General features: G+C 37.0%; 1 protein-coding gene across 3 annotated transcripts in view; it reads left to right on the top strand.

The window, feature by feature from the left end:
- Positions 1-5,371: 5,371 nt before the first annotated feature.
- Positions 5,372-14,176, top strand: part of LIN9 (lin-9 DREAM MuvB core complex component) — a 28,886-nt gene continuing 20,081 nt past the window's right edge. The window contains exons 1-4 of one of the 3 annotated variants that reach the window (XM_010288337.1): positions 5,372-5,408; positions 6,353-6,447; positions 10,237-10,341; positions 12,270-12,403. In XM_010288337.1, the coding sequence (XP_010286639.1) occupies positions 6,445-6,447; positions 10,237-10,341; positions 12,270-12,403 (242 nt within the window). In that variant the 5' untranslated portion in view covers positions 5,372-5,408; positions 6,353-6,444. Of the gene's footprint in view, positions 5,409-6,352; positions 6,448-10,236; positions 10,352-12,269; positions 12,404-14,176 lie in introns of all 3 variants that reach the window. The other 2 variants (XM_010288336.1, XM_010288339.1) reach the window with 2 other exon arrangements.

Below are 14,176 nucleotides of genomic sequence, written 5' to 3'. Positions count from 1 at the left end.
TAGAGGCACAGCTCTGCAGAAAACAGCACAGGCAGAGCTGCGTCTTTGTGCGTTCTTTTGCATAAGTGAGTCTGAGGACACCCGGAATCAGCTCTGTAAAAGTGAGAGTCAGATGCCATTTTTGATAGAAGTGAAAGCATGCTTAGCTAACTAAACAATCATCAGCATGGGGCTGCTGCCGGGAGCAAACCACTGAGCTATAGCTGAGTGCAGTGTTTCTGTGTTGTATGTAGGCAAACACCAACAAGTGGCAGGTGCATCGGGGAACGAAGCCAGACTGTAGTAGTGTCAAAGTGTTAACCTTTTACAGTACAAACACTGAAAACAGTAGTGTCTTGCCAAATATATATTGGTAGACACTGCTGGTGCTGTTTTGAGGGGCTTGTGTTTTAGGACAGGCAGAAGAAGGGAAGGGGGACAAGGGTCTTTTTGTGTGGCCATGGATGGAGGCTGCAGCACAAGGGTGGCACTTCATGCAGAAATCATTATCTTCACCCCCAGCACAACCTTATGCTGTGGTTCACAGCATAGCCTGTTGCTCTGCTTCAACGCTTTCCTGGATAGCTGGAGGAGGGATGTGGCACACCTCTTGCCACTTTTGTTTTCCAGTCCCAAGGGGTTGTGAGCCAAGCACCACTGTGCTCTGGACATTTGAGGCAAAAAAAAAAGTCAGCAGAACAATATGACATTATAGCATTTGGGAGAAGATTCAAGATAAGTTTTGTGGCTGCTAAATAGTACCCACAACTAATATTTTTGCAATTGTTTGTGCTGCATACCTTTAAAATTGTATGTTACCATGGTATCAGCATATTGTCCATCATGAGAATGCAGTGTTTCAAGAAGAGTGCTTTGGTATTGTGGTTATCATATGCACAAGTCCTGTGAAAGGGTTCACATGGCTGAAAAACTGACTTCCATTCAGCAGTTAAATTAGGATTTGGATACACACAAATGTCAGTTTATTAGTGGGCTCATAACATGAGGGAAATACTATTTCATGCTTGAAGCAAAAAGTTATTGTTCATTTATTTATCTACCTCTTCAACAAGCCCAAAGTTTTGGGGGAGCTCAAAAGCTACTCAAAGCCACTTTTTCCTCTGATGCGTACTTTTTACTTTCTAAGCTTTCCTGAATAAGCCATCCTTTTAGTGGCCAATCATTTGAGATGCTTCCTCTGCTGAAACAACTTGTGCTGTGCTTGTGTAGACGACTGATCTCTCAGATGGTTAATGACTATAATAAAGGCTCGTGTTTTTCCCTTCTTCTCCATGAGTTTCCTCTGTCACACCATTTTTAGTGCCGATGATGTAATTTAATTACACAGGTATTTGAGGCAGTTATGCAACCAATGTTAAAATAAATGCTCACCTGTGCAGAATTTAGACAAAATAGTGTCATGATCTGGAGAGGAAAGGTTATCTGGATCCAAGAATTTTCTATATTGATTTAGATATGCATGCCCCTTTGTGCCCCCATGTTAGTAAAATCAGTAGCTATGGAACATCCCTGTGGTCACTTGTAGCCTTTATTTTAAAAATTTTAATCAGCTGTTACAGGTTCATTATAAAAAAATCTGAAAATACTTTCACAAATGTAATGTGCTTGTCTTCTTGTTCCTCTTTAAATTTTAAGATCAGCTGTTGAGAAGCTGTATTTAAACCTCTTTGCTTCATGTTAGTACTTGAAAATATACATCAGGGCATCCACAACTGCCTGTATTGAATTGCAGTTGTACTCTAGCTCTTTTGTTCAGTTATGGTATTTTTCAGATAAGGGGAGGCAATAGATGCTTGTTTTTAAACTTAAACCCAACTTTAATTTTTGAAAGGGGAAAAAAGCTTTTTGCGCTTTTTTCCTCATGCCTCAAAGCCTATCTTCGCATCAGAAATACTTTTTGGAGGGTGAACTATCAGAGTTCCTTTTTAAGTCTGTTCATACTGCTTGCAGAGCAGCTGGCAGAGGTTTTTTACGTTCTCTTCATGACAGTCCTCTGTATGTGCCTCCCTTGTGCTGGGAGAAGGAGGCTGGAGGAATGATTCCTGGTGGCCACAGGGAGAGCGGCGGGTTCAGGATGTGGGGAGCTGTCCATCCACCGGGCCCGCACTGGCAGCCGCTGGCGCTGAGGGGGTTTGTAGCTTGCCTAGCATGAAAACATCACGGTCTTCATCATGCTAGACTTGGACCTGAGGTTATTTTACTGTTGATTTTTAAAATTTATTCAGTTTTACATGGACTTCCTGAATATCACTTCTTGCTAGTGTTATGAAACATATAAATACATTTATTCCTGACTCTTAGTTACTAATAAGCTTCCTGTTATCAATAATATTAAATGCCTTATAAGCTAGAACACAGTTATTTTTAGTGCACATCTGTGGTGCACGTATTTTACAGATTGGAGGGGCGGGGAGGAAGCAGAAAAGGCCATTATAATAATCTTACATTCTTCATTAAGCGTGTTAGGATACTTATATTTGGATTTTCTGTGCATCGATTCCATGCTTCCTTTCTAGGTATAGTTTTCTCTTTAAAAATAGGTGTAAACTTTGTTTAAAGACTTTGAATGATAGGGAGCCTGACATGCCCTTTCTTAGTATAGTTATATAAAATCTGTTAAAACTTTGCATTCATTGCTAACCTGAACTTATCCAATGTAATTTTTGGACAAATAGATCTAGTTATGCCTTTCCTTGTAAAAGAAGGCTGCAGAGCTATTTACTGTTTGAATTATCTTCCTTTGTAGATACTTGTGATCAGTGCAGATCTTGACCTTCTTTGGGAAGAACAAGATTGGAGTGTCTTGACTTTCTCGCAATAAGGCATGTTTTTAGATCTTCAAATCTTTCTCCTAGCTCTGTTCTGCATCTTTTCCTAATTTTTCAAACTTAGTCAAGTGTGAACACAGTGTTCAAGTAATTAATTTACTAACAATATGCACAAAGCAATACTCAGTAGGATGCTAAGCCAATCGTACAGTTTGCATTGGAATAGTATGCCAGTGTCAGCTACTGAAAGCAGGCCTTCTAATTCCTGAGCCACTCCTGTGGTGAGCTGGCTGTACTTCCTCCCTAGGTTGAGGAGTTTTTTAATCTCAGTTTTAAGAAAGTCACCTCCATGATCCTCTGAACCTGGAGATGCTGGAAGTAGATTTTGGTTGTAATACCCTAAATGATGCATAGGCCTTATTTCTTCCTTTTCACCCATTTATTCTTTCATTGTTTGATGTTCGTAGAAATGAAATCTGTATCATTGTCATAATAGGTATTTACATTCAAGCATATGTATAGATTTTACTTTAATCTCTATGCTTATAATTAAAATGCTGGTTAAAAAGACTGCCTGTGATTTGTTATATTTGTTATTCAGAACAGGAGTGTACAAAATTACAGGCATTTAATGTAAGGCTGGGATATTACAGATTAATAATTATTTTAACTAAAATTTTGGATAGTTGTAATACACTTAATCTATCCTGAATCACTTTGCAATTTTTGTAGTTTCTGAAATGTTTTTATCTGTATTAAATGTTGGTTGGTTTTTATTGTAACACATTATTGCTTAGAAGATCATCCTGGTTTCTGGTTTTGTGGCCCTGGTAGTATGTACAGTACTGCCAAGCTAAATGGAAAAGGTAGGGGGATGTGCTGTATTCCTTGAAGTTTGGTGTTGTTGCAGGTAGCCCCTAAAATCAATACAGAAGAACTTAACAAGAAAACCCATGTATCATATTGTTGCCTTTAAGGTAAAATGAAGCTTATGGACATCGCCATTATCATTTTGATATTCTACATGTATTCTAATGCTTTAAGCTACAGAAGTGTTTGTGGTGTTAATTTTCTGCAACTTGTTACATTAAAATAATTTAGTTTAACTTTGAACTTGCTTAGATCAGGAATTTCTTATTTGGACACTTGTATTCCTAAATAAAGATGCCCTTTTCCAGTTACATTACTTTAGTTGCAGGTTAAGTGTAAACAAATGAGCAGCCTTATTCTAGCATGCATCTGTTGAAGATTAACTATCCCATGTAGAAAAGTCCTTGGCAACTAATGCTGTTTTGGAGTGGTAATCTTATAAAGCTAGAAGGTAGTGCAGTAACATTCTGCTGTCCATCACTTCTCTACCTGTTGCTTCTGATACCAGTCATCTAATGCCCTGCTCTGCTGACCCATCATCAGTCTCATGGGTGAAGCATCTGAGTTTGGTGGTTAGCAAAGGATCTTGGCACTTCAGCTATGAGATTGACACCACTCCCCACGTAACGCTTTACTGCCTCTTGCTGAGTTGTTTTGTTTCCATTATTGACATACTCACCTTTGACTGGTTTGATTGAACTTGATTCATACGAGCAAGATGGTCAGAAAAAGAGGAAAAGAAAGAGAAAAGGGGGAAGCCACAAGAAAAGGAACTTCTAGACCTTTGGAGTCAGAAATGTTCTTGAACAGCAGTTCCAAAGAGAAGCTGAAAGAGGGAGCAGGGAAAGTGAGCAGGAGAAGAGGATACAATGCAAGAAAGAGTGGTCAGAACATAACTGGAAAGATAAAGTTGATTTGAGAGAAAAGCATGAATCTGTGGAAGCATTGTCATGCAGAAATATCTTTCCCCTCTGCTAATGTAGTTGTTTCAAACAGCTCATTCTTAGAGAGGCATTTGAAAATTCCAGAGCATGATGGCCATAGTCAGGCCTAGTTTTATCCTTCTGTGCCCAGAAGCACTGCAGAGGTCCTACACATGCAGTGGAAGGGGGCAGTGAAATTTTGATGGATGAGTTACACAGTTTGAACAGTTCAAGCAAACTAAGGATCCCATCTGCATTTATAATATCTTAACCTGCTGCCTTTCTGAATAAAGAGGTTCCACCAGGGGGCAACTAACTATCCATCCTGCTACTTTTGAACCAAGTTTAGAGAGCATAAACTACTACTCTCATGGAAATTTTTGGCATTGAAGAATTTTGAATTGCTAGAAATAATTAAAAAAGAAAAAGAAAAGTTCATTACAGTTTCCTTGTCAGTTGTGTAATATATTTGCAACTGCATCAAACAAGCAGCCGTATGGAAATATGTAGTTTGGACATAAAGCTTGTTCAGAATTTGCTGTGTTAAAAATGCTCAGCATCTGAAGCTGTTTTGTAGATGTGAAACTAAGGAAAAAAACCACATTAATACGCTTCCAAGATTCACTGGGTAATAAACACATAACACTACACTTAGTGCCATGGAGGGCACACTGGGTTCACCTATTCATCCGTGAAAGATTTAATATTAAATTCCCCTTTCTGGCTAAGAATTAATTAAGAGTGAGTAGACTCTGCATAGGTTGTATGTCTTGAAATAACTTATGATTTATGTGGACTTTTTGATATGTTGCAGGTTCTTCAGCAAAAGCACTTGTGAGCTTGAAAGGTAAGAAATTAATGTGTTATTTACTGCACCCAATCTGATTTTCAGGTGTACTTAGTTTCTGGGTTCGAAAAGTTCAAGAAAATAGCACTGAAAAAAGGTGTGTTTGTTGAAATATGATTGGGGGTTTTTGTGGATATTTGTTAGTTCTATAGACTAATAATCCTTGGTGGTTGAAACTACGTATGTTGTGGTGTATTTAGACACTGCTTTTCTGGGGGAAATTCCTGAAACGTCCTAAGTACTGCCTAGGTGTCAGGTTTGATGAGAAGATTGAGGTAATCTTTCCTCTCTTGAGAATGATGGGAAGAAGGATTCTTAGTAAGACCTGAACATGTGACAAAATGTACATTAGGAAGGAATTTCACAATCTCATTGTGTTTTCTGTCAGCAAGTTGTGGGCTAAATAAAAAAAATCTGTTTCTTATATCCTTTTCTTTGAAAATGTCTTCATGAACATTCATACAAATTTTTAATACTTATAATCTGCCCAACAATAAAAATTTCTTTAGGCATTACAAGGCTTCTATTACACAAGGAAGAAGATAGCGTTTGTTGAATATGTTGTAACCAGAAAAAGGCCAGCTCTCATTAGAGCTTTACCTTCTCCAGGTTTCAGTTACAGCCACGGTACAGCTGTCTAAGCTGTGTGTCAACCTGGCAGGGGAAGTAACTGATTCCAGCAAAGGAGGTTTCAAGAAATCTAAATGTTATCAGGAGTAAAAAATGTTTTGCTCATGTTTCTCCTTGTACTGAAAATCTCTTTCAATTTTTTTTTAATTAGTGTTCAGAACAATTTAATGAAAATTCTGAAATCTAAAATCCAATGAAGAGGTTGCAAGTAATAAAAACATATTAGTAGTTATTGATGTTATACTAGCTTTTGAATAGTAGCTGTATTAAAACATACATATATGCATATTAATGACATGATTTCTTCACAATAGAGGGAAGCTTATCCAGTTCATGGAATGAAAAGTATAATTCTCTGCAGAAAACACCCATTTGGAAAAGCAAGAATGCTGGTTCTGCAGTGGAAATGGTAAGAAGCAATAAAAAGACAACTTCAGGATTGGTAAAATACCATAAAGTGAATCAAATTTAAATATAAAAAAATTTAGCTAAGATTTATAGCTTCATAATTTCTGAATGTTGAACTATGTCCTTCATAAGTGCTCTACACGGTTTGAATATGACATGAAAACATATTTTATAAATGAATAATCAAACAAATTAAATTGCTGACCTTGATCAAGATAGCTTGTAATTGTTTTCTCTCTTTTTTTGTAAAACAAGTGTTGTGTGAAACATTCGTACTGTATCTACCACCTTGAACTTAGGAATTGCCATTTCTGATCAACCATTTGTTTTATCTCATGAAATATTTCCCTTCTAATTATGGCTGAGAACTGATGCATAAAGAAAAGGAAGGGAAAATGTCGTAATGCACTTCCATCATTGTGCCTTCTGGGGTCAGATTTTAATAAAAATGAAGGAATGTCAGTGAAATGTCTAGTATTCTGAGAGGTCTCATGGGAAACATTACATTAAAGAACAACCTTGGGATAGAGGAATGAAAGGTAATGAGCCTGCAGCCTCCAAGGGCGCCTCTCTAGTGTTTGGGTTGACCATTTCCCTCTCTCTTTTTGAAATATTCCAGTGTTGTTTCTTTCCCTGTTGTATCACATTCAAGCTTTTCTTGACTATTCTCAACATCCTCTACTTACTGAATTATGTGATTTTTGGTTTGGTTTTGCCACCAGCTATATTGCACCCAGTGCCTTGTTTGTCTACATCTGTAATATTCTGTACTCTTTTTACTACATCCTGGAGAGTATGTGAAATACTGTCTCAATTGCTAGGCAGATCTTTCTGTCACACTCTTCTGGTGCCGCTGCCTTCTACAGTAATTGCAACCAACTTGCTATCACCTGTTTTTTTATTCAAATAATTATTTTTTATGAACTGTTTGTTTATTGGAAGGGAGACATTATGTTTGAAAACCGTCGTCCTTGCCTGCTCTGCACATAATCAAAATACCTGAGCAGCATCCAGTAGCGCATTAAGCAATGTGACTAACATCTGTCACACGTAGCTGCTTCTGTGATCTTCTCCCTGTAGAGGGAAACTTAGACAAACAAGGTGTTTATTTTGGTAGGATTCATACAGCTATATGTACACACGTGTTGCTATGCGTTTATGCTAGAGAACGTAAGTTCTACAAAATGCAGTTCCAGACGGCAACCAGAACTTTGTGATGGCCCTTAGTTCCTGCAGGAGTTCATGTCACAGTTTTCAGCTGTTCCCCAGGAATGCTCATCTTCTCCCAGAAACAACCCTTACTGGTAACTTAGAAGATTGCATGTGCTAAAGAACCAAAGTCACTAGTCATAACATTTGTACAAAAACTTTATCAATCTTTAGGTATGCAGGCTGTAGGTATTAAAAATAAGGAGTCAAACTTTGAATGTAGCTCAGTATTTTGTAGAAAGCTGGGAGAAAGATCAGAGGATAGTCTGATGTGTTAGCAGTGGCTCATGTTGTAGTCTTCTGTACTAGTTTGAGTTCTCTGAACACCGGAAGTTTTGCAGATACGTTGTACTGTTGGTTGAAAAAAATCTTTAAAAAAACGCCTGACTTATTTAGCTAGCACAGATGATAACTCTGTGACGCTAGTTATTTTATTTTCATGTGAGGCACTGGCAATCCAGACTGATGAAACACTCTTACTTTGGGTAGTTCCTTGGAATAGAATTTGGCAGCTTCTGTTGAGGGTTGTAAAACAGTTCTCCTGATCTGGATCATAGCTGTAGCATAAGGTTGAAGGAACTCTTAAGTTTTGTCTAGATTGTTTCAGCATTTAGGTTCCTGTGTTGGCACATGCTTTTCATCTGGTACAGTCATAAAATCAAGAAGAACTGTATAGGTATTTGGGAGAAAAATGTTGTCCTGGAACCAGCATCTCAAATGTCAAGACTAGAACGTAATTGCAAATACTCAATAGGAACCTGTCTCTTCATCCTGTGGGCAGAATGCTGTGATTTAAAAGTCCTGGAGTTCTGCAATGGAAGAGTTTTTATGGTTGGAACAGGATTGTAGATTTGTTTTCTTGTTCAAAATTAGAATAGTTCTGACCTTTTTTTTTTAGGGTGACGGTTTGTCAAGGACAGCAGAGATGTTATAAAAGAACATAAAGACATTGTAATTGAAATTTAAGATTGTTCTTGAGGTTTAGTGAATTGGAAGATGTGAAGAAAAGAACGTGATGTATCTAGGTGAAGAGAGAAAAACAATATCCATAACAATATGATAAACTAATTACTATGTTAATATGATGTGGGCACCTTGCCAACATACAGTCCCTGTTTTCAGTGTGTATCTCTTTCCTGGTTTGCAACATCTACAAGGAATTGACATTTTCTTCTGTGTGCTGAATGTGCTTAGGTGTCTAGCACATATAGGGCACTGCTGTTACTTAAATACACTTGTGTAGCTATAAAATTTAGAGTAAGAAAGGTACATTTCCCTGGGAAAGCTCCAGCTGTTCTCATGGCATGGAACACACAGTTTTTTTGCTACCACTAGTTAATTTAATATAGAGTATCTCTTTTCAAACAGATAATATACTCAATCACAAACTTATTAAATGTCTTTCTTAAGTTTAAATGCTCATTAGTGAAGTTTCATTTCACTTCGTTGATTTATGTTGTTTCCAATTCCTATTAAGGGCTTATCTTTGTCACCAGTATTCTTCACATTGTGGGTGTTACAGATTTCATACCCATATAAATTTGCAGCATTTTTGCCATCTGTACTGAAAGAAGTGAAATCTGCATTTATCCTGCCTTTACTCATCACCTTTGTAAATAGTTTGAAGTACGAGGAACGCTACAGGGTGCAGTCTTGGGTTTCTGCAAAGGAGACACATTTCAGTTGTGGCTGGTTCCTGTGCTGGGGCACAAAGTCTTCATGGAAGGAAAAGCTGCTTGCTCTCAGCACTAACAGCCAGTCATAGGTTACTCTGTCCCCACTGATAGCACAAGCTTTTTGTCATAGGATAAGATGTTGAGGAGCAACTAAATGGAAGTATGGGGTTTTTTTCATGACATGTATTTGCAATATGCTTTCTTGTTTTCAATCAACCTTCTAATTCTCTTTGAGCTATAACATCTTGGCACACAAGTAAATCTCAGTTAATGTAAATTCTAAATTCTTCTCTTTTCTGATATTTTCACATAACTTATTCAAGCTTTAATTTCTTCAGACTTCAGCTTCTTAGAGTTTTGCAGTGTAGACACTTTCTATGAGTTAAAAAACCAACAAACCCACAACACTTTATTAGACTCATAAGACATCCTTGCCAAAAAATTATATCCAGCTAATATTTTTACTGACAACATCCCAAAACAAATATGCTGTTTGAATGAACTTTTTTTTTTGACCCAAAATTCAGAACAAACTGTTTAACAGATGCGCTTATAACCAAAGCAAGGACTATTTTAAGCTTAGATACACAAGTGTTTAGACACCTAACACCTCTGGAAACAAGTGGGAATTAAGTTCTAAATACTTCCATGGAACTGGGCCAGCAGTATAGTAATGGGTTATAGTTAGCATTAGAAGGCCTAGAATCTTAAATTCCTTCTTCTCTTCTCTCAGCCCTTAGGTTTCTAATGGCTAGGAGGCACTACTTATAGTGTACCATGTGCCTTAAAACCAATAGGTGGCAAGAGAAAAGGCATTCTATTTCTCTCACTGTCAATTCTGTGCATGAACAGAGAAATCAGGTTTTTTTTTCCTTGTAATTCATTCTTAATTTTGATACATGCAGCCCTTCAGAAATTCAAAACGGAGTCGACTCTTCTGTGAAGAAGATGACAGACAATTAAATACAAGGTCACCCAAAAGAAATCAGAAGGTTGCGATGGTTCCACAGGTACCTACGTGTATGCAGATATTGTTACCAAAAAGGGGAACAAGCCTATCTGTGTTAGCTGAAAATGAGAATATGTTTGCTTTTCAAGTTGCATTATGAGTTTATGAATATTCTTGTGAAGAAAGCCGTTCCTAAGAGTAAGCCACGATTCAAAACAGATTTATATTTTTCTTCTTCACAACTGGGTTCCTCAGTTTGTTTATGGGGGTACCTGTTCTTTTTTATCCTGGACATAAGCATAGAGAGCTAGAAAGGATTTCAGGCTGATTGTTCATCTTACTCCCACAAACAATTGTATCCTGTGGTCTTCATAAATTTATTCAGCTTCAGTTAAAAACTGACTAGATTTCTTGCACTGACTACATCATTTGAAAGACTTAGAACTTAATGTATTCCAACAGTTAGGAACTTGCTCTAGATTTGTAGCCTATATGTTTCATTCATGGCCATCTATACCTTCTTGATACTGTAATAATAATGTCCTCCAATTCAAACAGCTTGTTTTTCTACTCCTCCCCTTGACTGTCTACTCCTTGATACAGCATGGAAGAGCAGCTGTAATTTCTCTCAGCCTTTATTTGCTATGTTAGGCAGGGCAACATCTCTTAGTCTTAAAGAATTGGCTCTCTACTACCTTTGTCATCCAAATCACTTCTCTGTACCATCACCTTATGAGCCTGGATTTGCCACACCAAAAAAATGCTGTTTGAATACTGGTCTTATTTACCTTCTGAACAGTGCTGTTCAGTGTCGAGTGGGGAAGACTTGGCAGTTGCCATTTTGCTGTGTCTGTTTTGTCAGAGATGAGGACCATGACATTTCTCTCTATTCATTACCATGATTTCTTAACAGTAGAAAGGCCTGGATAATGCCTTCTAAGCCCGGTTCGTTTGTACTAAAATGTCTGGTTCAGGAGATCCAGTGATTGCTAGATAAACATTTGTGAGGGTCTGCAGCTTGCCATAGCTCACAGGTCTTGCTGGCCTGCTAGACTTTGTTTCCTGGAGTTCCAGTGGGAGAAAGGGGACCTGTATCTAGAAGGTAGTGGTTAAGAGCAGCAGGAGCCAGCAAGGTGCCTACCTTACGCTTTTTCCTATTATTGCTGCTACTAAAGGTCAAAACACTTTCGAGTGTTTGGGGATGGATAACAACTGATTATGGCACGGAGACCTCGTTAAACCAATATTCTCAATAAGCTGTTAGGTTTTGCAGATAAGTTTTACTTTCTGTCAGTTAAGACAGCCATCCCTGGAACAAAATTACAGAATTATTTTTCTACAGTCTTGTTTAAACGCAAGTCTGTGTATTATGCATGCAATCTAAGACAGTGTCCTTTCTGCAATTTATAAAATAGCTTTCAAATGTAGTTAAAACTTGATTGCTTATGTCTGTGCTAGTTTTGCTTGCAGCTTTCTAAAAAGCAGACACTGCTCAAAGCTTTGGCTGTATTACGTTCCTGTGCTAGCTTCATCCTCAGTTTAAGAAGGGTTATCAAGAGTAGAAGCACTAGTGCAAATGAGGCAGTTAGTGTTGCTGGCATCGGAGCTGCAACATCACCTATGCTCACTTGAGACGGTGTTCAGTGGTGCTTCAAACTTTTGAGGTCTGTCTGTACTTTAGTGCCATGCTATTGTTACCAATAATGTAGTTTCACTGTTGGAAAATGTTTCTGTTAGAAGAGCTTTGTATGGAGATAACTGGTTTTATTGATCCTGCTAAAGTTTGCCATCTGTTATGTTTGATTACGTTGATGATGTAACACAGTAGGGATTATTATAGATTAAAAAAAATTGTCATGAAACAGTATGTGTGATTAAAATGTAACAATTATTAACGTGCAAACTTTTATCAAGAAAATCTCATTTAATTATTTGAATATTGAGGAATGTTAGACTCTGTTTAACAGTTTCCTTTATTTTGTTACATAGAAATTTAATACAACAATGCCAACACCAGATAAGAAGGCATCACAGAAGATTGGTTTACGGCTTCGTAACCTGCTCAAACTTCCCAAAGCTCACAAGTGGTGCATATATGAATGGTTCTATTCAAATATAGATAAGTATGTTTGTTTTGTATAATTATATCCTTATTAGTATAGAAACAAGTAATTTTCTGAAATTGAGATGCAAATTTCCATATATTGGTTAGATACTCCAAAGTTTATTCTAAAAATATTACTGAAAATTCTTTCATTGCTTTGTTGTGGTGTTTTTTTCCTCTTTTTTATAATGAGCAACCTGCTTGGGTGGTTCCTCGGGTAGTCTTCTATGGAAAGCCTTCCTCATGGAAATAATTTTCTTTTTATTACCTCTGCCTCTACCAGATACAAGATTTTATTCATAATGCTTTTAGCATCTTAAGCATGAAGTTATCAGAACACTTGGACTTTTTTGAACCCTTGGATCAGTTTTATACGCAGGGGATGGGAAGGAGACTGCTGCTTCATAAGGTGCTGCTTCCCTAAAAGGCGTAGATGTGGATTTTGGATATTTCTTCCCCATCATCCAGTTTTTACTGTGATCACTAACAGAGCTCCGGGTTGTGAATATGCAGCTGTTGTCTAGATATCAGTGTCCTTCTTAGATCTCCTACTAATCTATCCCCTAGACAGTTTCTGCAATTTGCGCCTCAGTCTTTGGCACTTGTTCTCTTAATGCCACTAGCAAGGTGCTGTGAATTGTTTAAAAGAACCATTTTAATTTAGTCCCTAATCAAGAAAAACTAAACATTCTAAAATGTAAAAATCATTACTGATGAGTGGAATCTTAAAATCTACACTGATTGACTAATAGATGAAACACTAGTATTTAATATTCTAAAGAATGCTTCAGAGTTAACAAGCAGTCTTCTCCAGAATTTATTCATAACAAAATAATTACTGTTTTTCCCGTCCTACTTTAATCACAATTGCTGTGGCTGTTTTCCGTAACTGAGAAGGCAGTCATAGCAACAGAAATACATTTTAGGATATGTTCATCACAAGTAGAAAAATTACATGTCTGTTTTAGTTAGTTTTAAATTAATCATCTGTAGGATTTAATTCCTTTGAAAGAATTAGTCTTTACATGCTTTTCTCCCCCTTTATTTGACCAAAAAAACCACAAAACAAATAATCCAAACGCTGCTTATTCCTAGTAGTAATTTTAATATGTGACATTTATAATTATGATTTTTACAACAGTCCACAAATACTTTAGGTCTATCAGTAGACTACAGTTTGAGTTTAGCAGGTAATTCTGAAAACCTCTTTGGTAGTTATCAATGTATGCTTGTAATACTAGTAAGATATGATAATTTAAAGATATAACATATGAAGTTTCTTACTATGTTATAACTTCTATCTTTGGAAGAAAAACTTTGTGTGTTGCTTTGAGTGATACGATCTAGACTTAATGAGAAGTTTAAAAAAGTTTAAAGCATAGAACTAACTGTCAACTGACAAAATATGGCTCACTGTACAAGTTTCAAAATATTTTAATCAAATTGTCTCCTCCAAAATTGAAACCATCAATTTAACTGCCATGTCTACTACAAGTTTTTGAAATATTTTAATCTCTACAACTATCACCTGTGGTTATTAGATTATTGAAGCTGTTTCAGTTGGATTCTCTCTACACTGCTGCAGAGGACTGTTAAGATCCCATTGACTTCTGACATGCAGAGACTTCTAAAGAGCTACTTATTACTATGGTCATCATAGGCCCTCAGAACCAGATGCAACTGTAGCTTGTGTACACCATTTCCCAGAGCTTCCAATCTGTGGGTTTACAATTTGCCTGCTTAGGGACAAGTGATAGTAAAAACAATCAAATACATATTCTCTTTCTCAAAA

This window comes from Phaethon lepturus, unplaced genomic scaffold (assembly GCF_000687285.1).
Source record: "Phaethon lepturus isolate BGI_N335 unplaced genomic scaffold, ASM68728v1 scaffold43315, whole genome shotgun sequence".
Lineage (NCBI taxonomy): Eukaryota > Metazoa > Chordata > Aves > Phaethontiformes > Phaethontidae > Phaethon > Phaethon lepturus.
The sequence above is the reverse complement of the archived record's forward strand: the minus strand, read 5'-3'. Positions and strand labels throughout refer to the sequence as shown.